This window comes from Saimiri boliviensis, chromosome 2 (genome assembly GCF_048565385.1).
Source record: "Saimiri boliviensis isolate mSaiBol1 chromosome 2, mSaiBol1.pri, whole genome shotgun sequence".
Taxonomy (NCBI): domain Eukaryota; kingdom Metazoa; phylum Chordata; class Mammalia; order Primates; family Cebidae; genus Saimiri; species Saimiri boliviensis.
Genome location: NC_133450.1, coordinates 24,808,685 through 24,835,662, shown reverse-complemented (window position 1 = coordinate 24,835,662; position 26,978 = coordinate 24,808,685). Strand labels below are relative to the sequence as shown.

Below are 26,978 nucleotides of genomic sequence, written 5' to 3'. Positions count from 1 at the left end.
GGAAAAGTGAGGTCCCACAGTTGCATGCCTCTGAGAGGTAGAGCTGGGAATGGAGCACAGGTCTCCTGACACCAAGGCTGTTTCTACTGACCAGTGCTACCTGTAGCATGGAAGTATCCTCTCATGGAAGCAGTGGGCCATCTCTAGACCTCAGGGAAATTCAGACACACAAGTGCATGCATATATATACAATATGCACTGAGCATGCATTAATATCAGGCATGGTTTGGATAATACTTCAGGGTTTGCCTTTGTGCTGGATACATTTTCTTTGCAACTCTGGATCTATTTCCCATCTTTCTCCACTCTTCTTCATTCAGTTTTGCACCTTGGGATGTGATTCTATCTGGATTGCATTGACAGCTCCCTTGCCTTCTATTTCTGTTAAGTTTGTCCAGTGAAAAATACTCATGGAAGATGAAAGGAAATGATGAGAACGAGATCTGAGCATTTAATTTCCTGGCTCCTGGAAAAGCTGCCAACTGGCTTGTCTCTTGGCCCCAAGGTCACCACCACTCACTCTATCTCTTTCCCTTCCTCTGAACACTTCCTGAATACTGCATTACCCCTAGAGGGCCCACTGTCTCTTACCTATACCTTTTAGATCTGACATTTATTAAACTTTTATCAAATGGCACAATTCAAGTGGGTCATCTGTTTTTTAATAGTTTTCTGACTGATTCGGTTTTATTATTACACTTGGGAAACTGGGGCCCAACATGGTTTTACCAGGAAATAACTTGCAGACCTGGAATTCCACCCAGAACTTCTAACTCCAAGCTCACATGCTTACAGTGACAGCACATCAAGCAATGATTCTGAATGGGAGGCTGACCCATATATGTAATCACAGTTCAGCACAATAAAGCTTTCTTGAATTGACTCAAAGTTGGAGCAATTCTCAGAAACGTACCACTGTCATTTATAATGGTTGTATTTTGAAATTTTATAGCATGTTTGCACAATAAAGCAATGACAAAAGTATCTGGAAGAAAATTGAAAAGACTGCATCTAGTCTCTTACCACACCACTCTGTCTTCCCTGAATTACCAGAGTTAGTCTAAAAAGCAGGTCTGATCATGCCACTTTCTATCTAAAAATGCTTTATATTGACTAATATCTAAACTTCCTAACTGTGCTTTTTAAGAGTCTTCTATATGTTCCCCAATCTCAAATTTTACTATTCTTTTTTATGTGCTGTAGTCAAGGTGTTCTCAACTGGGGGTGACTTTTCCCCCTGAAGGGCATTTGGCAGTGTCTGGAGATGTTTTTCATTGTCATGACAAAAGGGAGTGCCACAGGTATGCAGTGGGTGGAGGCTGGGGATACTGCTAGATATCCCACAATACACACGATAGCCTTTGCAACAAAGAGTTATCTGGTTCAAAATGTCAGCAATGTCACTGTTGACAAACTCTAATCCACACTAGCCACACCACATTCCTCCAGAACCTTGAATTTTCTGCATGGTATTAAATTGGTGCAAAAGTATTTGCGGTTTCCACAATTAAAAGCAATGGCAAAAACTGCAATTACCTTTGCACTCACTTAGTAACTATCATTTACCAGATTCTGTGCTTAACAGATGATTTTAGCTCATGCACTCGTGAAAGCTGTGCTTGTGCATACGCTCTTTCCTCAGTCAGAGTGCCTTCCCACTCCTCTCTTTGCACTTGACTCTTACATCCTTGAAACACAGGTGACAGGTCTCCTTCCTACTAATTCTCGTCTATACCTTTGTATAGATGCCTGAGTGGAATTCTCACATTTCTTTATCCTTCAAGTATAACCGTTTACTTGTTTGAGTCTACAGCTCCCACTTGCTATATTCCCTATTAATAACAGAGAACATGCTATTTGTGCTTTTCCCCAATTTCGGTATAGTGTCTGTCACTTATTAGATATTAGTCATTGAATGAGAGAACAAATATCATTGCAAGCGGTTGATAGAGTTCTGGATTGTGTTATGTTTAATTTTTATAAATTAAGTCATATTTTAAAATTCAGTAGTAAAAATTGCTATTTAAGAAAACGCTCTATAAATGTTTTGGTAAATGGACATTCTATTAGAAAGTATGCATTTATTAACCAGAATTTCTGTATTCCATTTTTTTCTCTTTTGAATATTAAAAATATGGAAGAGTAAGTGCCTGCTTAAAGTGAGAACTATCAATCAAAATTGTTGTCATCCCTTTAGAATGTTCTAGCTTTTGGGGAATGAGAAACCAATATGACCATATGTAACGGCAACGCTGTTGAGAACGTAAAGTTAGTTTTCACCTTGTCCGCAAGAGGGAGGACGTCACCCCATATCCATTTTGATGATTACGTATAACCCTTGGGTCTGTTTGGAGCTGGAGATTTATGTTGCTCCTGTTGTTGCAAAATACAGATTTAGAACCTGGCAGGCATTCCTGCATAGATTTGCAGGCAGTTTAAGTTCAGCCCAGTTTGGGTGGAGGGAAAGCAATCTGGGTATTTTGGAAGCTTTGTCAGAATAAAACACACTTAAGCAATGTGTGACGCCAGTCACTGCATGAATGAGCAGGAGAATGTCTTGAAGGTACAAAAAGAGAAAAGGGTGAGTGATGTGATTATTTGGTGGTAATTTGCTTACAAGGTTGACCAGGAGCATGTCTTCTTTTCATAGGAGATGGCTTAAGGGCTGGTGGGAGTACAGGGATAGGAATGAATGTCGGCTTAATATGCTAAGAACAAAGTGAGAACAGCAAATTCCACTTTGTCAAGTTACGGAGCTCATTGCTTGTAATAATACTCTTATCAGTGCCTGTGGGCCTCCTGTGTTCACCAGCGATATCACGTTAATTGCATACTCTAGTACTTTAGTTTTACTTCTTTCCTGTTATTACCTGCCAAACTGGCTTTGTCTTTCAAGACTCTAGGACAGGCTTCCCCAAACTACGGCCCCCTGAGGCCATTTACCCGGCCCCCCGCCGCACTTCAGGAAGGGGCACCTCTTTCATTGGTGGTCAGTGAGAGGAGCACAGTATGTGGCGGCCCTCCAACGGTCTGAGGGACAGTGAACTGGCCCCCTGTGTAAAAAGTTTGGGGACGCCTGGACTAAGAGATGTAAATGGTATCACTTTCTTGTAATTGCAGGCAAGAAGATCTGGTTATCGTTCTCTGCCTACAGTCTATTTTCCTTATAGTTTTCACTTTTCTTTTTGATTAGGAATTCATCACACCTAAAGCAATATATGCATTAGTAAAATTAAAGATGTTTGAGCTCTAAGTTTAAGTTATTTTCTATCTCTTTGGATGTTCAGATGTACTAATTTGATTAAAGAAAGGGAAGTGGGGCTGGGTGAGGTGGCTCACGCCTGTAATCCCAGCACTTTGGGAGGCCGAGGCAGGTGGATCATGAGGTCAAGAGATTGAGACCATCTTGGCCAACATGATGAAACCCCTTTTCTACTAAAACCACAAAGATTAGCCAGACATGATGCTGCACACCTGCAATCCCAACTACTTGGGAGGCTGAGGCAGGAGAATCACTTGAACCCCAGAGGCAGAGGTTGCAGTGAGCCAAGAATGCACCATTGCACTCCAGGCTGCGCTACAAGAATGAAATTCCATCTCAAAAAAAAAAAAAAAAAAAAAAAAAAGAAAGAAAGAAAAGGAAGTGAGAAAATGGAAAATGGTAGAAGAAAACTTGCCTGCCAGAGGTTTTCTCTTTCAAGTTAAACAAAAAAGAGCATGTCAACCAAATAATCATTAGCCCAAAGGAAGAAAAGTGGCACAACCTAATGTCATACATCTCAAAAATTTGGGGCAAGGCAGAGGATTCTGAAGCTAAGCCAGGAGGAATGGTAAAGCATGATAAGCCTGCTAGCCCTGCTTGTGTTCCTAAGGTACAGTACTATCCAGTTGGTTAAAATGCTGAGAATTATTGCTAATATCCTTAAATAAGAAAAGAAACTTAGTAGATATTCTTACCTATTCCCACTGAAAACTGAAGAGTAGTGGAAATGTCTATAGGAGAAAAAAAAAATGTAACAGAAACAGACAATAGGACTGAGAACCAAAAGAGAAGTCACCAGGAGCACATGGATTCTTCACCATTGCCTTGGAATGTTCTCTTTAACCCGGCAGGGTGACTTCTGGAATAGGACACTTAACAAAGCTTCAGGAATAAGACCACAGTCCAAATAGGTAAATGAAGTTTACACATGGCCTTGACACAGGTTTTTATATTTCCCTTCCATTTCCTTTACATATTCTGCCATCTTCGAAGCTACAGAAGAAAGGTATATAGAACTTGAAATATTACACAATTAAACTATAGATAATTCTGGATGGCAAGAAGTCACTGAAACTGTATCTGAACAATTAGAAACTGGTCAGAGAACGCCTGAGTGTAAGCAAGGTAAGAAGAAATGAATGGCAATATAAATGGAAAGCAAAAGAATAATAAAGTTAAACATAAAGGAAAAAGCTTAGAAAAGTCAAAGAATTTGATCTAGAGGAAAAGCAAAAGAACAGAAAATTTCCCATGAGCTACATTCCATAGCTCAATTTGCATTATTGATTAACTTAAAAAATTGAATTAATGCTATAAGAACTTAAAAAAAATCTGAAAGGAAAAGGGCGATTGTAAACTAAAGGCAAAAAAAAAAAAAAGGAGAGCCAAAACATAACTAATTTGAAATAATTAGTAACAACAGGGGGTGGAGAAGATATGGCTAAAAATTGAAATATTGCCAGAGGGAAAGTGCTGGAGATCATCACAGTGAATGCTGATGAAAAAGTCAGAGATTAAATTTGTCATAGAGAAACTGAGATATAAGGAGGGCAGATGGTATAATTAGATCCCTGAAAGAGAAAAACTAAGTGCGTCAACAAAAAAATTACTCAAAAGTATCAAACTGGAAATGTTTCCTAATATTAACAACTTACTCTGAAGTTTGAATGAGCAAGTTAAATTGTAAGAAAACTACATTGTGTGTTCAACGCTGAGATGTGTATTGATCAAGTCATTGGACTTCAAGGATTAAAATAATATTCTTAAGGCATGTAGGCAAAATTTACATCATTTATCACCTATGAGGTAGACTGCTGGCATTATACAATCTCATTACACAAAGCAATGTCTATAAAATTGAGCATAAAATAAAATGAGACAAGAATTATCTGCAACCATAATGTAACTCAAATGTAAAGAGCACAAGCAGACATTAATAAAAACAAATTTTGGTAATATAACACAAATGAGCTCTTTTTTAAAAAGTTGTTACCATATAATAATATAACACGGGTGAGCTTTTTTTAAAAATGTCGTTACCAATCAACTTAACTTTACATTTTAAAATAAAGAGCATAACTGGATTGTCTGTAACTCAAAGGATAAATGCTTGAGGGCATGGATACCCCATTCCCCATGATATGTGTATTTCACACTGCATGCTTGTAACAAAACATCTCATGTACACCATAAATAAATACACCTATATTATTTACATTATGATTATGTACTCATAAAGATTTTTAAAAATCCTGGGTAAACTAGCTTATCCTTAACTTGATAAATCTATTTACACCTCCCCCCAAAAAAATTAAGACATTACAGTAACATCCAAGTATTTAAAAGATGAAATAAAGTTACTCATAAATGAACAGTGGCAGCATTTAAATATACAATAAACAGATGGTACTCATTCTAAATATAGAACAAAGTATACATGTGTCAGAGGTCCCCAAACCACTCTCAATCTGATTATTCTCTAGAAGGACTCATAGGACGCAGAAGCCAGTATATTTGTGAATATGGTTTATGAGTATGAGCAAAAGTTGCAGAATGACATCAGCAAAGGACAAAGGCACATGGGGGCAAAGTCTAGAGGAAACCAGGCCCAGGTTTCCAAGAGTCCACTCCCAGTTGAATCACAAAGGATGTGTCTGATTTCTCCAGCAATGATGTGTGGCAACACACACACAGTGTTGCCAACCGGGGAAGCAACCCCGGAGTCCAGGGATTTTAGTGGGGGTCAGTCACACAGGCATACAATGCTTACATCACTGACTTAGTTACCAAGACTCCAGACCTCCAGAGGGAAAGCAAGTGCTCGTCATCAATTATATTCTTAGCACAAACTACTAGAACAACTGATGCTGTCTGACTCAAGGCCCTAGGCTTGCAAAAACACTCGCATTACTCAGAAATTCCAAGAGCTCAATACACAGGAGCTGGTGAAGGGCCAGTCATGCAAATAGGCCTTTCTTGGGAATGCACAGTTTACCAACCCAGATCTTGTCAGTTAACCCTTTCTTACACAGCATGTGATAAAAATAGCAAAAAATCATAGATGAAGGATAAAATGGGAAGAATAATGTTCTCAGTTTTCATAGGAAGAAGGCAGTTTTACTGAGTAAATCTGCAGGAGAGAGTTCAAATAATAACACCAAGCTGGGCATGGTGGCTCACATCTGTGTAATTCCAGCACTTCGGGAGGCTGAGGTGGGTGGGTCACCTGAGAAGTCAGGAGTTCGAAACCAGCATGGCCAACATGGGAAACCTCATCTCTACCAAAAATACAAAAATTAGCCAGGTGTTGTGGCCTGTGCCTGTAGTACCAGCTACTCAGGAGGCTGAGACTTGAGAATTGCTTGCACCCGGTAGGTGGAGGTTGCAGTGAGCCAAGATTGCACCACTGTACTCCAGCCTGGGTGACACAACGACAGAGCAAGACTCTGTCTCAAAAAATCCAGAAATAAATAATAACACTAATCTTTTTTATGTTTTTAATAATATTTTTTTGTAAATTTTAGTGAGTTATCTTGGAAGGTAATACCTCCTAAAATAGTTGAAATTCAGTTTTTTTCTTTTGCTAACTTCATGTAATATTCAAGTTTAATTAAAATAGCACGTATAGAGTTTATTAAAGATTTTGTCTATTTATACTTCTATTTGTGTGCATATGCTTAGAAAAATACCTGGAAATATACCTCTCTACTGTTAATGGTGATGGCGTGATTTGAAAAGCTTAATTTCTTTTTCTTTATTTATGTCTACATCTCTTTATATTTTAAAATGGTGACATGTACTATTTAAAAAAAAAAAAATCTCTGCTTAGATTAAGTACCTCACATCTGTAATCCCAGCAATTTGGGATGCCAAGGTGGGAGAATCACTAAAGCCCAGGCATTAAGAGACCAGCCTTGGCAACATGACAAAACTCTGTCTTCACCCAAAAAAAAAAAAAAAAAAAAAAAAAAAAAAAGTAGCTGGGCACGGTGGCTCACACCTGTAATCCCAGCACTTTGGGAGGCTGAGGTGGGTGTATCATGAGGTCAAGAGATTGAGACCATCCTGGCCAACATGGCAAAACCCTTTCTCTACTAAAAATACAAAAATTAGCTGGGCATGGTGGCGTGTGCCTGTAGTCCCAGCTACTCGGAAGGCTGAGGCAGGAGAATTGCTTGACCCCAGGAGGTGGAGGTTGCAGTGAGTCAAGATCGTGCCACTGCACTCCAGCCTGGTGATGGACCAAGAATCTGTCTTTAAAAAAAATAAAAATAAATAGCCAGCCAGGTATCATGGTGTGTCCTGTAGTCTTAGCTACTTGGGAGGCTGAGGTGAGAGGATTGTTTGAGCCCAGGAATTCAAGCTTAATTTGATATTTGAATTTTCTTTGGAAGGGGAGGAGAATAATGAAAGACTGAGGAAATCATAACTCTCTAAGACAAGTTTAACATAGACTGGGAAGAGTGGCTTTTATTTTGAAGGGAGTTTAATCATCGTATACAGAAAAGAAACATAAAACTATGATTTTCTTTCTCCCTGGATTGCTTCTTTAACACAATAATTTTACAGAAACATTTTTCCATACTAAGTTTTATCGTATTGCTCAGTATTCTGGTGCCAATGCCTTCCTTTATTTGGAGGAGCCTCTCAATACCAGTGGGAAGGTTGCTTTTTCCCTTACTCGCCAGATAATGGAAATTTAGAGAGAAGCCAATGGTTATTGAGATTGAAAAGTAATCAGACAATAACTAAACAGTCAGACAGTGAAGACAAAAATCAGTACTAAAATTGTGTTTTAAAACGACACAATGATTAAATAAAATTAATTACTTATATCCTCTAGAAGTGGAAATGGGCCTACTATGACAAATACAAATATATTTCTTAGCCCAACCAACTGGGCTAAGAAAAATTTTTACAAAGAAAGGTATGTGAAATATAGCCAAAAATAGAGGAACTTTGGAATGGCTGGGAAAGGTGCTTAGCAGACTCTCTTCTCTGTAGAACAATCATTTAGCTGGTGAAATTATTAACACACACACACACATTTAAAAGAAGCTAAGACACACATTTAAAAAATTGTCATAAGGACACACAGCAAATGGAAAAACATTTATTCAAGACATTTATTAACTATCAGTTAGAAAAATGGAAGATGTGACATTTAAACCGTAACCTACTCCCATCCCCTGCTTCATCTCTGTTCCTTATTTTGGAAACCAAGAGGGCAAGTGCTTCCTTAGCTGCCAGTTACCAGTCTAGGACTACAGTCTAACCCCATCAGGGGCAGGCTACTGGTGCCTCTCATTTCCCCCAGATTGCAGAATACTGTTGCAGAAGCAGTATTCTGGGAAGGCATAGCCAAGAACACAGGGCTCACTTCTTTTATCCAGCCCCCATTCATAAGGTATAAGCTTTCTCCCAATTGTGGCAGACCAATAATAATGAGTATCCAATTGTCTCTTCCTCAGCTTGCTCATAGGGCAGAGGTTTCATGCTGGAAAGGGCAAGCTGAAAAGACCAGAGTTTACCATCTTCTCCCGCTTTTCACGTGTACAATGGTAGTGTCACTCAGGTGGTAGTAGGCCACTATTTGTGCAACCAGCTGGGCTGTAATGGCACAGAACTTTTGCCCAGAGATAGATGCAGACTGTAACAACAAGAGTTTTACACTGCCTGGAGTCACCGGCTATCTGGAACAGAAGTGAGAGAAGCTCATGGCAAACGGTTTTCTTAAACAATGGAGATTTTGATGGAGAGCAGTTTATAGGGAGCAGGCAGCTCTATGATACCAGCAGCGAAGAGCAAACTGGTAAAGCAGCCAGGTGTCAAGTAGAGAGAATCAGGGAATCAGAAAGCACTGAAGGGCCCTCTGGGAATCACATTTCCCTGAGGATCTTGAAAGTTGTACGTATTTGCCAGGCTTCAGCACTAAGAGGTAATTAGAGTAAGACACAGAGCATATCTGAAAGCATTCTCAAGCCATACACAGATACACATCCAGGAGTAAGAGTCTTACTGGTTCAGAAGGCTTAAGCATGATCTCTCAACCAACACTAGCTGAATAATAAGCTACTCTTACCCAGATGCTATTCCTAGGAAAACACGCTTAAAAATAAATTCATTTATTCTTGGTGGTCTGGAAGACTGTCTGAAGGCTGAAACTGCTCAAGAGTGATGGGAGGATAATTTCTAAGCTACCAGTGCTTGGCTAAACATGAGGTAAGATCATAAACTCCCTAAAAGCAGTTTCCAAGTCACACATATCCAACAGACAAAGGGCAAACATATAACTGCCCCAGTTTAAGTACAATATTTGGTCAGTAAGTTACTTATACTGATACAAGGGCAGCACTCACAGAAAGGCAAGCCAAAAGATAATAACAGGGGAAACTTTCTTAGCAGGGGAATCGGAGCCATCTACTGAGAAAATCAGAATTATCTCTATCAAATCACTAAGTAAATGAACATATGAACAACAAACAATTAGATATAAACCTAGGGGTAAGAGGGTTGGCGTCCAGACTTGTTACAATGTATTATCTAAAATGTCCAGTTTTCAAGAAAAAATTATGAGAATGCAAATAAACAAGAAGTGTGACCCAAACACAGAATAAATGCAGGCAATAGAAACTGCCTTTGAGCGGGCTCATATGTTAGACTTAATAGACAAAGAATGCAAGTAAATATTATAAATATGTTCAAATAACTAAAGGAAATTATGCTTTAAGGAAAATGAGAACAATGATTCATCAAATAGATAAAATAAAAATTTTAATACATATTGTATATATCTATTCATCTATCTGTCTTCCAGTAGAAATTTTGTAATTGAGAAATACAACAACCTAAATGAAAAATTCACTAGATGAGCTCAGTGGTAGATTAGAGTTGGCGGAAAATAGAATAATTGTATTAGTCTGGTCTCACACTGCTGACAAAGACATACCCAAGACAGGGTAATTTATAAAGAAAATGAGATTTAATGGACTCACAGTTCCGTGTGACTGGAGATGCCTCACAATCATGGTGGAAGGTGAAAGGCACATCTTACACGGTGGCAGACAAGAGAGAGAATGAGAGCCAAGCAAAAGGGTTTCCTCTTATAAAACCATCAGGGCTTGTGAGACTTACTCATTATGATGGGAACAGTATGGGAGAAACTGCCCTCATGATTCAGTTATCTCCCACCATGTCCCTCCCACAAGACGTGGGAATTATGAGAGCTACAATTCAAGATTCACAGCCAAACTGTATCATTCCACCCCAGCCACTCCCAAATCTTATGCCATCACATTCCAAAACCAATCATGCCTTCCCAAAGTCACCAAAGTCTTAACTTATTTTGGCATTAACTCAAAAGTCCACAGTCCACAGACTCATCTGAGACAAAGCAAGTGTCTTCTGCATATGAGCCTGTAAAATCAAAAGCAAGTTAATTACTTCCTAAATACAATGGGGGCCTTGGGTAAATACAGCCATTCCAAAGGGGAGGAATTGGCCAAAACAAAGGAGCTACAGGCTTCATTCAAGTCTCAAACCCAATGAAGTTATTATTAAATCTTAAAGTTCCAAAATGATCTCCTGTGACTCCATGTCTCACATCCAGGTAATGCCAATGAAAGAGGTGTGTTCCCATGGCCTTGGGTAGCTTCAACCCTGTGGCTTTAGGGTACAACTCCCCTCCTGGTTGCTTTCATGGGCTGGTTTTGAGTGGGGGTGGCTTTTCTAGGTACACGGTGCAAGCCATCGGTGAATCTACCATTCTGGGGTCTAAAGGACAGTGTTCTTCTTCTCACAGCTCCACTAGGCAGTGCCCCATTGAGGACTCTGTGGAGGCTCACACCCCATATTTCCCTTCTGCACTGCTCTAGGAGAGGTTCTTCATGAGAGCTCTGCCCCTGTAGCCTGTCTTTGCCTAGACATCCAGGCATTTCCATATATGCTGTGACCTCTACATGAAGGTTCCCAAACCTCAGTTCTTGACTTCTGTGTACTCACAGGCTCAATATCACATGGAAGATGCCAAGGCTTGGGGCTTGAACCCTCTGAAGCCACGTCCTGAGCTCTACCTTGGCCCCTTTTAGCCATGGCTAGAGTGGTTGGGACAGGAGGCACCACCCCAGACTGCACACAGCAGGGGGGTGGGGAGTGGCCTGGCTTACAAAACCATTATTTCCTCCTAGGCCTCTGGGAAACCTGTGATTGGTGGGGCTGCATTAAAGGTCTCTGACATGTCCTGGAAACATTTTCCTCATTGTTTTGATTAACATTTGACTTCTTATTACTTATGAAAATTTATGCAGCCAACTTGAATCTCTCTTCAGAAAATGGGTTTTCCTTTTCTTTTGCATTGTCAGGCTCCAACTTTTTTGAACCATTATGTTCTGTTTCTCTTTTAAAACTGAATGCTTTTAATGGCACCCAAGTCACTTCTTGAATGCTTTGCTGCTTAGAAATTTCTTCCATCAGTTCCCCTAAATCATTTCCCTCAAGTTCAAAGTTCCACAAATCTCTAGGGCATGGAGCAAAATGATGCCAGTCTCTTTGCTAAAACATAGCAAGGGTCACCTTTACTCCTGTTCCCAAAAAGTTTCTCATTCCATTTGAGACCTTCTCAGCCTGAATTTTATTGTCAGCATTTTGGTGAAAACCATTCAACAAGTCTTTATGAAGTTCCAAACTTTCCCACATTTTTTCTGAGGCCTCTGAATGGTTCCAGCTTCTGCCTGTTACCCAGTTCCAAAGTTATTTCCATATTTTCAGGTATCTTTACAGCAGTGCCTCACTCTCAGTACTACTTTACTGTATTAGTCAGTCCATTTTCACACTGCTGATGAAGACATACCTGAGACTGGGTAATTTATGAAGAAAAAGATGGTTCATGGATTCACAGTTCCATGTGGCTGGGGACACCTCACAATCACAATCATGGTGGAAGGCAAAAGCCATGTCATATATCGTGGTAGGGAATAGAGAAAATGAGAGCCAAGTGAAAGGGATTTTTCTTATAAAAGCATCAGATCTTGTGAGACTTACTATGATGAGAACAGTATGGGGGAACCGCCCCCATGATTCAATTATTTCCCACTGTGTCCTTCCACCAATATGTGGGAATTATTGGAAGTACAATGCAAGATGAGATTTGGGTGGGAACACAGCCAGACCATATCAATAATCAAACTTGAAAATAGAACAGTAGAGATTATGGAATCTGAATAGAAGAAAGAAAAATTAGTGAAAATAAATGAACAGAGTCTTGGAGAAATGTGGGCACCATTAAGGGTCCCAACATATGTCTAGTAGGACAACAAAAAGAACAGAAGAAAGAGAAAGGGATTGAAAAAATATTAGAATAATCATGGGTGAAAACTTTTCAATTTTGATGAAAAAGATTTCTTCACACATACAAGAAGCTCAGTGGATTCTGCATAGAGTAAACAGAAAAAGATACATGTCCAGATACTTTACAATAAAAATGTTGAAAGCCAAAGATAAATAAAACATTTGGAAAGCAGCCAGAGGAAAAAAAAGACTCATCATTTACAGGGGCACTATGGGAAGATTAACAGAGCTGACATCTCTTCAGAAACAAAGGAGGCCAAAGGCAGTGGGGTGGCATTCAAAGGACTGAAAAAAAAAAGTAACTGTCAATCAAGAATTCTATACCCAGCAATACTGTGCTTCAAAAATGAAGATAAAATTTACACATTCCTAGGTAAACAAAAACAGAAAATTTATTACTAGCACACTTACAAGAAATGCTAAAAAGTCTTCAAGCTGAAAGAGACAGCAAACAGTAATTTGAATTTACATGCAAAAACAATAAAGAGCTCCAGTAAAGGTAATTATGTAGGTAATGACAAAACACAGTATAATTATTTTTTTCTTAACTAATTCTAAAAGCAGTCACATAAACAGCATCTATAAATTTGTATTGTTATGACTATAACATAGAATTGTAATATATTTGACAATAAAACACGAATGAAGCTCTACTGGAAAAAGGAATTGACAGAAGGTGGTAATTAGAATACACATGAAGAAGTGAAGAGAGTCAAAGATGATAAGTAATAAGCTTTATTTAAAAAATCTCTATATACTTGAACTGTCTTTTTTCCTCTTAGCTTCTTAAAAAAGACGTAAATTGGGTGGGCGTGGTGGCTCACGCCTATAATCCCAGTGATTTGGGAGGCTGAGGTGGGTGGATAATCTGAGGTCAGGAGTTCAAGACCAGCCTGGCCAACGTGGTGAAACCCCGTGTCTACTAAAAGTAAAAAAATTAGCCGGGTGTGGTGGCAGGTGCTTATAATCCCAGCTACTCAGGAGGCTGAGGCAGGAGAATTGCTTGAACCAAGCTCAGGTTGAGCTGAGATCGCACCACTGTGCTCCAGCCTGGGCAACAAGAGCAAAATTCCATTGCAAAAAAAAAAAAAAATGTAAGTTTTTATAAAGGACTTATGACAATGTTTCATTGGGTTTGTAATATATTTGGACATTATGTGAATAAGAGGACAAAAAGATGAAAGGGAGGAGAGCTATCTGTGAGTAAAGTTTCTATGTCTTACTGGAGTTGAATTAGTATAGAGATGAAGTAGATTCTGGTAAATTAACATGTATATTGTAAGCCCTAGAGCAACCAGTAAGAAAGTATCATGAAAATATAGTTAAAATGATTAAAAGAATTAAAAGAGTGTGCTTGGAAGTATTCACTTGAGATAAAAGGAGACAGTAAAAGAATAAAAGGGGAACAAGATAGGATAACTATTTAAGGACCATTAGCTGGGTATCCCATGATGTGGTCTCTCAGTACTCAATAATCGGACTGATTTAAGATTGAATAACTTTTCCTTATTAGGCTCATTGCCTCCCTAAAATTAATATTCTATTTATGGTTCTCTTTGTGTTTTTAATTTTTGAAAAAATTAATATGAATCCATATAACATTTTATTTTGGTTGATTCTCATATTAAATTTTCTGCTTCATCATCCTCCCCTTAACATTAGTTGTTTAACTAAATGCTCACATGATATTTATTCTCTGATATTACCAATATTGATATAAAGATGCATTAATTTATATGCATGTTCTGGCCCCACACATATCTAGAGGAACAAAAGCAATCATTGATTTTGAGATGTATTTCAGTGGGATGCATCAAAACAAGCATTTCATGGCTTGCTTTGTATCCTAATATCTCTTAAAGAGGAGTGTGGTTGTGTATAGAAGATACATAGTGATGATTAATGGTGCTCACAGTTACACAGAGAGCATTGCATATTTACATAGAGCAATGTGTTTAGAAATATGTGTATTATCTATGTTTACATAATTTTGTATATTTATAATATAAGACTTTAATTAATGGCATGTTTGTATGTGTGTGCACATACACACAATAGAACTTCTACCATGAAGCCTGATGGATGTGCTTTGGTGCTTGGAAACATGACTGTGCTCCTGGCATAGATCTATGACAATTTGACAGGACCGTTAAGTATACAGTGGGGAGAATCAGACGGCCTGCATGCAACTCCCAGCTCTGCCATTGTTTTTAGTCATGTAACTTGATAGCTAGAAAATGTAATAATAATGGCATCATAGTGTTCTTGAAGATTAAATGATTTCTTACCACATATAAAGTCCTAGGAAGCACCAGACAAATAGTAAGTGCTCAGTTTTAGGTATCATTCTTGATCTTCTTGATTCTGCTCTTCCAGGAGATAAAAGTTTTGTTTTGTTTTGCTTCACATCTTTCATGTGTTAAATTTAGATTGTTTCCAATCTAAGAAGAGATCTTCATAATATTTTTTATTGTAATGGTGTTTGCAACTGTCTCACTTTTATCTGTAATCCCTTTACAGTTTGCAAATTGTAATGTGCTGCTATTAGCATGTAGTGAGTGCTACCTGGGAGATTGCTGATTTTCAGGAATATCATAAGTGCATTTATATTACTTTTCATGGATCTTTTGTGTGATATCTACACAGGGTAGGGGCATGAAACAACACAGACTATTTTGGGACCCTTCAATGTGATCTGCCTGACTCTTGTTTCTCCCTGTTTCAATTCTTTCTTGTATGAGGGTAGGGGTGTTTTTCTCTTTTGTTCACTGTTATGTCTACCACCTAGAAGACTGCCTGGCAATCAGTAATCACAGAGAAATATATTATGGCATCTCATAATCTAAAACCATTTACTTAACTTTCCAGTAGGTACCCAAGTCCCCTGATTTTATTCTGGTCTCCAACTACCTTATATAACCATTTGTTAAAAATGTATGTCAGATGCTGTAATAGTCCATTGTCACATTGCTATAAAGCAATACATGAGACTGGGTAATTTATAAAGGAAAGAGATTTAATTGACTCACAGTTCTTCACAGCTCAGGAGACCTCAGGAAACTTACAATCATGATGGAAGGAGAAGCTGGCATCCTTTTCGCAAGGCAGCAGGAGAGAAAAGAGTGTGTGAAGGAGGAACTGTCAAACACTGATAAAACATCAGATATTGTGAGAACTCATGAGAACAGTATGGGGGAAACCACCCCCATGATCCAATCATCTCCCACTAGGCCCTCTCTCAACACATGGGGATTATGGGAATTATAATTTGAGATGAGATTTGGGTGTGGATACAGAGCCAAACCATATCAGATGCTTCTGTTAAATTGAATAGTTTGCCTACCGCCTAGAAGAGTGCCTGGCAATCCGAAATCACAGAGAAATATATCATAGCATCTCATTATCTGAGCATCCTCCTCTTTATTTCCTTTATGTCTATAGAGCTACTAGCTGATCTACCACTGAATATGATGCCATTGCTTCTTTCATTACAAACTCTACCCGTCTATCAAGACCAGCTCAGACTCTATCCCATCTATCTTAATCACCTGCATTCTTCAGCTTCCCTCCTCTGAATGTTACCTGTATTGTATGTATTTCCTCTGTCATTTAACTACTTGTATGCCCAGTACAATTATTTGTGCATTCTGTATCTCTCTTTAGAACAGGGACCTTGTCTATTTCACCTTTATATTCTCCCTAGTGCATGCAGGTAGCAAATATTTGACAACAGCAAACATTTAATAAAGACCTACTCAGTGACAGATATTGAACCCAATGACAGATTTGCTTTCTAGGAATATGAGTGATATTTTTCTCCTGTGTTTCCTAAAAATATTTGCCTAGTGAATGTTTAAACACATTCATATGTTGAACATTATAGTGTTTCGAAACAGTCCTTGGACTTGGTATCAGATATACTGAGTCAAATCCAGGGAGGCTGTGTGACTTTGGTATGTATGATAACACAGCCCTTTAAGGATCTTGGTTTTCTTGTCTGAAAGTAGGAGTAATAGAATCACACTATAGCATTAATTGAGGTAACATATTGTGGGGGGAGGTCTGGAGGGGATCCTAACCAAAGTGCTTAGACTGAGGAAGATATCAAATACAAGTGAGTTTTCAGCCAGGCACAGTGGCTCACGCCTGTAATCCCAGCACTTTGGGAGGCCAAGGTGGGTGGATTGTTTGAGGTCAGGAGTTCAAGACCAGCATGGCCAACATGGTGAAACTCCATCCCTACAAAATATGCAAAAATTAGCTGGGAATGGTGGCATGTGCCTATAATCCCAGCTACTCAGGAGGCTGAGGCAGGAGAATTGTTTGAACCAGGGAGGCAGAGACTGCAGTGAACCAAGATTGTGCCATTGTACTCCAGCCTGGGCAACAGAGTGAGACAGTTTCAAAATAATAATGATAATAATAATAATAATAATGACTTTCCCTATTTGAATGAAAGTAAAATAGTTTTTCAAGGGTGTCATTAGCTTTATGTTGTTGTTCTAACTCTGCCTCTATCAGATATTCTTTGAATGGGACAAACAAACTCTCACAATGTCTGGGCACTGGGGCTGTTACGCCAGACCATGCTGCTACTTTTTCCTGCCTCTGAAAGCTCTCTGGTAAATATCGATTTGTCTGCTGTGGTGGTTATAAACTGCTGCTCTCCTCCTGTTCTTCATGAAATACAAGGGTTCTAAGTTGTGTTTTATGTACTTGTGTTTTTTTGTTTGTTTGTTTTTTGTTTTTTTTTTGAGACGGAGTTTCGCTCTTGTTACCCAGGCTGGAGTGCAATGGCATGATCTCGGCTCACTGCAACCTCCACCTCCTGGGTTCAAGCAATTCTCCTGCCTCAGCCTCCTGAGTAGCTGGGATTACAGGTACACGCCACCATGCCCAGCTAATGTTTTGTATTTTTAGTAGAGACAGGGTTTCACCATGTTGACCAGGATGGTCTCGATCTCTTGACCTCGTGATCCACCTGCCTTGGCCTCCAAAGTGCTGGCATTACAGGCTTGAGCCACCGCGCCCGGCCTCATACTTGTGTTTTATCAATAGCATACAGAATTGCAAACAATGCTATTTGTGGGGGTATTTTCACTTTTTCAGAGTATCTTCATATCCGTTATTTAAGTTGGTACTCCTGACAAAGTCTATGAGCTTGGTAGGGAAGGTACCAGTGCCATAATACCTTTACCAATGAACACATAGAGCCTCAGAGTTTAAGTGGTCTGCCCAGAGTCACACAGTTAAAAAGGGGACAACAAAAAGGGTTCATCAAACGCAAGTCACTAGGCTACAAATCCGGTGCCCTCTCTACTTTGCTTAGCTTGAAAGCAAAGGGGTATTTAGCAACTCTAACATCCTTCATCCTAATGCTCTTCTCCATTCTTCTTTGGCAGAGGCATCCATCCTGAGCTATGATGGCAGCATGTACATGAAGATCATCATGCCCATGGTCATGCACACGGAGGCAGAGGATGTGTCCTTCCGCTTCATGTCCCAGCGAGCTTATGGGTTGCTGGTGGCTACGACCTCCAGGGACTCTGCTGATACCCTGCGTCTGGAGCTGGACGGGGGGCGTGTCAAGCTCATGGTTAACTTAGGTATCGTATGAAGTACCCTCTGCCACTCTGTTTGGGCTTGTCTTCCCTTTCTTTTCTGATTTTCATTGGTTTGATTGAATTCTTTGTTTGTTTCTTGAAAGTTAGCTGCTCACCTCTTGTTTAATAGACCAAGGATAAAACCCAACAGCAACAAACACCTTCTCCTTGTTTCTGCATGAGGTTTTGATGTCAATTTCTGGTTTCTGACAATGGTGATTTCTTTACTAGATTATTTGTTTTCTAAGTTTCCTTTCTTGTTTTTTGGAATCGATTAGCTTTGTGTAAAACACGCTACTTTGGTCCATCTTTTGATCAATCATATTCCCATAAGTCCAACTCCTCGGTCACCACTCAAAACAGTCGAAGCTGAGGGCATGGACAGGACAGGAAGTGGAGGCAAAATGCAGATGTGGGGTTGTAGGAAATTAAACTCTGTGGGTCATGTGAGAAGTACATTGTTTCTAGCTCTGCAGTTACTATTCAAATGGAGAATTCTGGTGGCCTTGATGACACTGGTATCTCCTATGACCTTCTCCTAGTGGGAGAACAAATAGATTGTTGTTCCCTTGGAAAATAATTCCCTAAGTTGAGAGTCTGTGACACGTGGCAGGCAAATGTGGCTCCTGATACATATACCCATTCTTCTTGACATTCTTAACCATCACTCAGCTTCCCTTTGTGCAAAGGTTGTTAACCTCGTACTAACACTCACTAACAACTCTCTTCTCCTTGCATAATATGTTTCTGTTTTACCTCAGAGTTGAAAAATTATGACTTCAAATTTGTAGCTTTATTGAAATAGGATTTTCTCTTTCATTGTGATTACCCATAACAGAATCTTTGGAAATTTTCCTATTTATGGCCTCATATTCTATTCTGCTATTGACCTTTACTGAATTCTAATTGATATTCTATAGAGATTGGGGTCTTCTTGGTTTTTGGAAAGAAAAAAACCCTCTATTTCTGCTATTTCTAATCAGCAGGTAGTTAATACCCAGCATTGATAAGATTACTGAGATAGCTGGGTCCAAACTTTCTAAGCTGTTGGATTTATTTGGGTATGTAGGATGTGTTTGGATATAGTGATACCTTATGAAGAGTTGAGTGCAATGGTTTGTCAGAGCCATGGAGAAGAAATGATGAACAAATGTACCAGATGCAAGATCCTATGTAGGGCTAGATGTCCTGGTGGGAAGGTGGGGTTTTTAAATTCATACCAGTCTTATCTACTGTTGGGTCAACTGGACACACTTGGAAAATGCCTACACCATAACCTAAAATCTCTGGGACACAAAGGACTGTTTTGAGCAGTGACTTATTTAGTTACGTCTTTTTTTTTCTTCTGGTTTGCAGCATTTACAACACTGTGCCCTTTTTCTTGTCCAACTTCATTTGATTTCTGTTGTCAGTGTGTCTCTTGGTTTATCTTTTGTTTGTGTATGTGTGTGTTTGGTCATTTTATGTTTTTTTTTTACTATTATTATTTTTGCTGGACCTTTTTGTGTGCGTGTGTTCTTGAGTTTCCAATCCTCTCCACCATCAACCATGGTAAATCAAAAGATGGTATTCAACCCTTCAAAGGCCCAAAGCCTGCGGCCCGCACAGCAAACAGCCTTGAGAACACAGCGTACTGAGCAGCCTACAGAGACTGGCATACCCCTGACCCTACTACCTTCCACCCCTGCACCATCCTCCCCACCTTAAATCAATGTAAGAGTGTGTTACCTAAAACCAACAGCCAGCAGCCGATTATCTCCTTCTCAGAAAAACAACAGAAGAAATAAAAAAAAAAACAAGCAAAACAAAACAAAACAAAACAAAAAAACAGAACCAAATACAACCCCCTGATTAGCTCACTGAAAAAGATGAGGAAGACAATTTTTATCTCTGGATCTATTTCAGAGTCAGAAAGAAACAAACATATGAGAAGGATTCAGCCCTGTGGGATTCTGAGGGAATGCACACTGTGTCATTAAACAGACATATTTTTCTTCATTAGATGTTGTTTAGTAAAGATTAGAGTGTCAACTTTGACAGGTCTCATACCTTAGGAGGAAAAACGGGTCAACAGGGGTAGAAATAAAAAGGTATTTAGGAAATAGGTATATAGATTCTCACACACACACATACACACATACACCTTGAGTTAGTCATAGAAAAGGCAAAAAAAGGCAAATAAGGAAATAGGTATACAGAGTCTCATTCTCTCTCTCTCACACACACATACACACGTATACCTTGAGTTAGTCATAGATCTCATGTACATTCCTAAAAGCATTATTTTATTTTATTTTGTGACTGAGTTTCACCCTTGTGACCCAGTCTGGAGTGTAATGGTGCGATCTCTGCTCACCACATCCTCTGCCTCCCAGGTTCAAGCGATTCTCCTGCCTCAGCCTCCTGAGTAGGTGGGTTTACAGGCATGTGCCACCATCCCAGCTAATTTTGTATTTTTACTAGAAATGGGATTTCTCCATGTTGGTCAGGCTGGTCTGAAACTCCTGACCTCAGGTGATCCACCCACCTCTGCCTCTCAAAGTGCTGGGATTACAGGCATGAGCCACCATGCCCGGCCTATTTTTGTATTTTAAACTCTTGCCAACATCTGGGAGACGTGCTTTTCCAGTAGACTTTGCTATTTTTTTTTTTTTTTTTTTTGCCTTTATCTTCTTTGGTTACAATTTCAATCTACCTCCTGCTGAGTTGAACAATCTCAGTAAAAAACGAGGTAGCCTGTCCGAAGAGAGTACTGTGCTTGTCCAGAAGCAGTAGTTATTTTTTTTTTTTTTACCCTGAAGGATATGGTTCATCATAGTTACGGCTTTCCTGCCAACATGACATGGAAAACTGAACTTAACTCTTACACTGTGTAGATGCCACTCTTCATCTCCATGCTTCGTTTAAATGTTTTCCTTCCATCCCCTCCCCAAAATATGCCCCTTTGTAAATATATTCTTCCTCTGTGCCAGGAATTTATATTTCCTTTTTCTTGGTTGTAGAAGAAAATACCTCTAAGTAGAGTTTGCCTTCACATGCATTCCACCAAAACTAATTCCAAATGATCACTTTGCTCCCTCATTCTATTCAAGTTGTGTTTTTTCAATTCATGCACTAATAATATTTTAGTTTATTTCAAATTGATCACACATAGACACTCATGATGTAAAAGCCTGGTATATATTTATCTGATGTAACATATCTTCCAAACGTCAAGGAGATTAGGATTTTCCAATGGCTTTGTCTTCTGCAGGGAGCCATACGTAGTGCTCACAGGTATGAGAAACATCCTGTAACACAGCACAACTTTTAAAAAGTTGAGAGGTTGACTATGGATCAACCATATTTTGATCCTTTAGAAAATTATAAGCTACAACCTTTTATTATTACAGCATATTTAGAGATTTAAAAGACCTTGTCTTATTGTAATCTCATGATACTTTTGTGAGATAAATCAATCAAGTCTCGTTATGCTTACTTTTACAGATGTGTAGCACAGAGAGAAATATAGCTTTTCAAAGCTTACATAAGCAGTTGGAGGCAGAGCTGGGGCTAGAACTCGTGTCTCTAAACTGCTAGATCAGCATAGGTTATTTGTTCCCTTCACAGATCAGGACTATGGGGTTAGTGATGTGTCAGTCATAATGACTTCCAACTGTTTTCATGATGGTCACCTTTGAAACATGCACAAAGGGAATCTCCATTTTCCTCAGTGCCCAGTTTGAATTGAGCTGCACAAGAGAAAAGATCATTGATATGGGCAAAGCCTTTAAAAGATCCTTAGCAGAGTGCCAGGAGCCCTTGTTCAATGGCAGAGACTCTGAGGGAGTGACAGGCAGTTTGGCTAATTGCATTTGAATTATCCAGATGTTCTCTCTCTGGAAATGTGGACTTGTTCCTACTGTTTATTGTGTATATTATTGAAGACACACAGCTCTTAGAAACATTTACCTCTCCCATGGTCAATCCAAAGCTCACCAATGAGAAAAACTTTCTTGGCTAGGAGCAGTGGCTCACACCTGTAATCCCAGCACTTTGTGAGGCTGAGGTGGGCAGATCACAGTCAGGAGTTCGAGACAAGCCAGGCCAACATGGTGAAACCCTGTCTCTACTACAGTACAAAAATTAGCCTGGCGTGGTGGTGCATACCTGTAATCTCAGCTTCTCAGGAGGCTGAGGCAGGAGAATTGCTTGAACCCGGGAGGCAGAGGTTGCAGTGAGCCAAGATTGCGCCATTGCACTCCAGCCTGGGCAGTAGAGTGAGACTCTGTCTCAAAAAAAAAAAAAAACAATTTTCTTATCATTTTTCATAATTAAAAACAAAGTTAAAACAGTCAACACACAGATACACACATACAAACGTCAAAAGACATGTCAAGGCGTAGGCAGACTTTTTTCAAGCAAAGAAAAAACTTTGGCTGCTACCAAAGGTAGATCTGAAGGAAACTGCCTTCCCAACTCAGTTCTTTGACTCATTTTCTTATTTAAAAGAACCACATATATAACTATGTGTGTGTGCATGTGTGTGTGTGTGTGTGTGCATGGGTGTGTATACATGCACACACACATATTTATACAAATATACATACACATTCAGTAACAACAACACCCCCATCAGAGCCTATCAAGAAGGTTCTGGGTTAGATTTTCCTTCTCAAACCATTTATGCTTCAGGTAAAATAACCAAGTAATTCTTCACATATTGATGTAAAGTAAACTGTCTGCCGTCTTGAAAGCTACAAGCCCTCACATTGGTTTAAAGACCCCATCCACTTTACATGACATCATTTGGGTGACTTGTAAAGATGAGCCCAAGCCAGCACCTCTCACTAGGCCAGCTTCTTATCTAATAATAAAATCCTCACTCTTCCTCTCTCATAAGCAAGCAGTTTCCCCTCTCTCTTTAATGTGTCAGGAAGGGACATTTCTTCAGCTTTGGGTGATGGTAGGTGCAGTCAGTAGCTGAAGCCACCACCTCTTCCTCCCTTCCTTCCCTCCCTCCTTCCAGTCCTCACCAGGGGAACGGCCTCCTCTGTCTGGTGATCGTACCAGTTGCTCCAGGGCTGTTTGCTCCCACTTTTCTGTTGCGGTTGACGACACATGACAAACCTAACCGCACGAAACCAAACCCAGATTTTTCTCAAGAGATGTTCTTCTCGGGAACAAATAAGCATTCTGCCTCCTTCCCTCAGAATAACTGGGTGTTTTAAATGGCTCCTCTCCAGATTTCACATAGCTTTGTTCTGCCCTTTATTCTTACTCCTTTAAAATGATTAACTTTGGGGAATTCACATGGTGGCATCATCCTTGACAAGTCCTCTAAAATCTATTGGGTCAGCTTAGGCAGAGCAAGAGTACTTTGTGACTATATTTTCCCCTCAACTTTTTATACTTAAAAAAATTTTTTTTTTGCTTCTACCTTTTAATATATCCTTATTGAAATTTCCACCGTGATAAGCCAACCTTAGGCTGAACTGGGCAGCTTGGTAACAACTAACCTGAGACCTTTCTCTGACATTTTCTGCCCAGTCCCCTACTACCGCCCACTGATTCTACTCAAGGACTTCTAAATTGTGTGTACATGACTCTCAAGCAGAGATTAATACGGTGTTAGATATGCTGATCTCTGGCACAGAATACCTTGTCTGATTACCAGCACCGGCTGGTAATATATATATAATATCTTTTCTTCCCTTCCTTTCCCATTTAAAACAGTGAAACCGAAACCAAAAAGTGTTCTCTCCTCGAGATGCAGAATCACAGAGTGAAATACTCAGGTCAAAGGTGCCGAGACCTCCTCCACACCTGCCTGTCTTGCCTTCTCCCTGAATGCTGTGGGCACTTGATTTAGTCTGAGCATTCAGGCAGGAAGACAGAGATGGGCTTCCTGAGGGGGTTGGTCTGGGAGCCTTTGAATCACTAGCAATTAGAGAACCCAGTTCACCTTGATAACTTCAAACACCTCCTTTGACCCTACACCCGACCCCACCTCTCTAAAATCTGGGATGGGTGTTTGTGCGGTTAGCTGTTTGCAAGTGGCCATTTTATGACAGGAAATGACCAGGTGGTGTTAACCCTTTCCTTACCTCTAAGGAATATGGCAAGTCTGCCTATGCAAATTTCTATAGCATTTGGGGACCAACCTAGGGAGAGGGTGGAGGGAGTTTGTTTTTACAAAAAGAGAAAGGGTTAAATACTTCACTGAGAAACTTAATGGGCAGATTTTTTAAATGATACAATGTGTCGGACTGGTGATATATCTTTGGAATACTAATATAAAATTTTTATTAATGCTACTTTTAAAAATGAATTTTAAGAAAGTAAATTACAGGGAAAAATAGAATATAAGCAACATTTGGTGGGGAAATTTTTGCCTGTTTTTCCAAGTTTAACAAAATTCATATTTTAAAATCCAGGTTTGAAATACTTTATATAAATGAATAGATTTTTTTTAAAACAAAACAAAACATGCTTGGTGTCTACTGTGGATATATATGTATACCAGTATATATCTCTATACATATGTGTATATATATGTGTGTGTGTGTATATATATATGTATCCAACTTTACTAAATAATATACTGTACATATACACCCACCCTTAAACTTGTACATACTGTATATATATAAAATGGCCACATTTCTTACGTGTGTCTGTCCCCGGAAGGGTGGACTGATTGTTTTTGGATGTCTGCAGCTGTTACCTTGAAGGATGCAATTTCATCTTTCATTTATTTTTCCCCATCTAGACTGTATCAGGATAAACTGTAACTCCAGTAAGTTTTCCCTCAAGTTTCATTTTGTTCTTTAAAAAAAAAAAAAAAAAAGGACTTTATTTTGTTTACTGTTTTATAAGCTGTTTTTTATTTGAATTATTTTTTCTTTTTACAATGGAGTTGGGGGGAACTGGGGCTAAGAAGATGGGGAACTGAGTGAGAGTGAAGGGCTGAGTACGGTTTGGGGCGTGGTTTCTGGGCAGGTCTTCTCTTTTTTTCCTTGCATTTGCTCTATATGAAGAAAAGAAGGCAAGGGCACATTGAAATAGTGAAAAATCAACTTGGAAAGATCATTTACTGTCCTTGGGAAGTAACTCTGAGAGTGAACAAAAAGCTTTAGGGCAACCAGCATGCACTTCTCCACTACCAAACACTTCAGAAAATAAAAGAAAAGTTCTTGACCCAGAGGTGGCTGCCAACTCTGATATTTCTTTCCTGGTGTTTATCACCGTTGGGAACTTCTAACAGGGTGGGCAGATCACTGCTACTCGTGATAAGCCAATGCTTCAACCAAAGACTTGAGACTGGCTCTGCAAAAGGAAGAACTGTAATATGATTTTTACCTTCCTCCATTCAGGTACCCTTGTTCTTGAAAAAGGGTTCTAACAAGGTACAGGATGAAAACGTCTCATGCGTTTCTTCCTGTTCATTAAAAGTAAACACGAACTAGAGTCAACATGGAAGGGGAATATGAAGATAAATAGAAGAATAGGCACAAGAGAAAGAATAGGCCTAGATGATGAAAGGTAAAAAGGAAGACACATGCTTTGATATGTACTATAGCATATTAGATTAGGCCGATTAATACTAACTACTGTGAGAAGCAATCCCAACATTATAATGGCTCAACAAAAGAAGGGTTTATTTCTTGTTCAGGCAAAGTCCAATACTAATTGGGCAGTTTTCCCAGACAACTCTCTTCAAAGAGGTAATCCAGGGATCTAGGTTCCTTCCATGAGGTGGGTCCACCATCCTGGAGTTCTTTACTACTGGCTGTATCCATATGGAAGAGAAAGAGAGTGAGAGAGCTTGAGTGGTGTGCAGTAGGTTTTATTGCCTTGCTTGGAAGTAAGAAACATCACTTCTATTCATATTTTATTTGCTAGACATGACTCCATCCTGCTTGTGAAGGAAACTGGGAAATGTCATCTTCTAGTGCACTCAGGAGAAGAAAAACTGGATTAGTTGAATATCTGGCACATGTAATTTTCCATATTATCTCATCATTTTTAAAATTCTTTCCTTGCTAGGGTCTTTCTGTAGGAACAAAAGGAAAAATCCAACTTCTGCATTTGGTTTACTTGCTGATTTCATCCTAGTAAGTCTTTTATAGGTGCTAATTTAAAGTTCTTTCTTGGTGGAAGCTATATTATGGGCATGACAAACTAATAAAGCCTAATTCTACTTTTGGTGGGGTGCAAATGTCCCATCTAAGTTAACACAAAAAGAAGACATTGAAAATATCGATATAAGCAACTACTTCCAAAATGAGTGCTTTATCCTTGGCTTGGCATCACTTGCAGTTATTTTAAGCAATGCCCTATTTTCTGTGTCTAAATATTTCTAATTAGCCAGAAATTTGTTATGATATTTAGATCATTAAAAGCCTAATTGAAGTATCTTTTCTCTCCAAAGCCTGGAGTTTTCTGTTCCTGTTTTTTCTTTTTTATTTGATTTGTTTGTTTTTTTAAGCAGCTTTATTGAGATCTAATTTTCATACCGCTACATTTACCCATCATAAACCTACAACAGTTCAAGGACTATAATTAAACTTATAAAGTTGTCCAAACATCACCACAATCACATTTTAGAACCAGAATTTTCTTTCTGCTTTTTTCCAGCTAATCTCTGCTCCTACCCATGGTCCTAGGTAACTATTGATATGCTCTGTTCCAATAAATATGCCTTTTTGGAAATTTCATGTCAATGGAATTACATAAATTGTTATATAGACATTTGTGTCTTGCTTTTTAAAAAAAGTTTAATAGCA

At 39.1% G+C, this 26,978-nt stretch overlaps 1 protein-coding gene across 31 annotated transcripts in view; it reads left to right on the top strand.

Moving 5' to 3' along the window:
- Positions 1-26,978, top strand: part of NRXN3 (neurexin 3) — a 1,684,741-nt gene that overhangs the window by 627,293 nt on the left and 1,030,470 nt on the right. For 23 of the 31 annotated variants that reach the window (XM_074392917.1, XM_074392909.1, XM_074392921.1 and 20 more), the window contains 2 exons: positions 18,010-18,213; positions 24,962-24,988. In XM_074392917.1, the coding sequence (XP_074249018.1) occupies positions 18,010-18,213; positions 24,962-24,988 (231 nt within the window). The remainder of the gene's footprint in view (positions 1-18,009; positions 18,214-24,961; positions 24,989-26,978) is intronic. The other 8 variants (XM_074392932.1, XM_074392912.1, XM_074392931.1 and 5 more) reach the window with 1 other exon arrangement.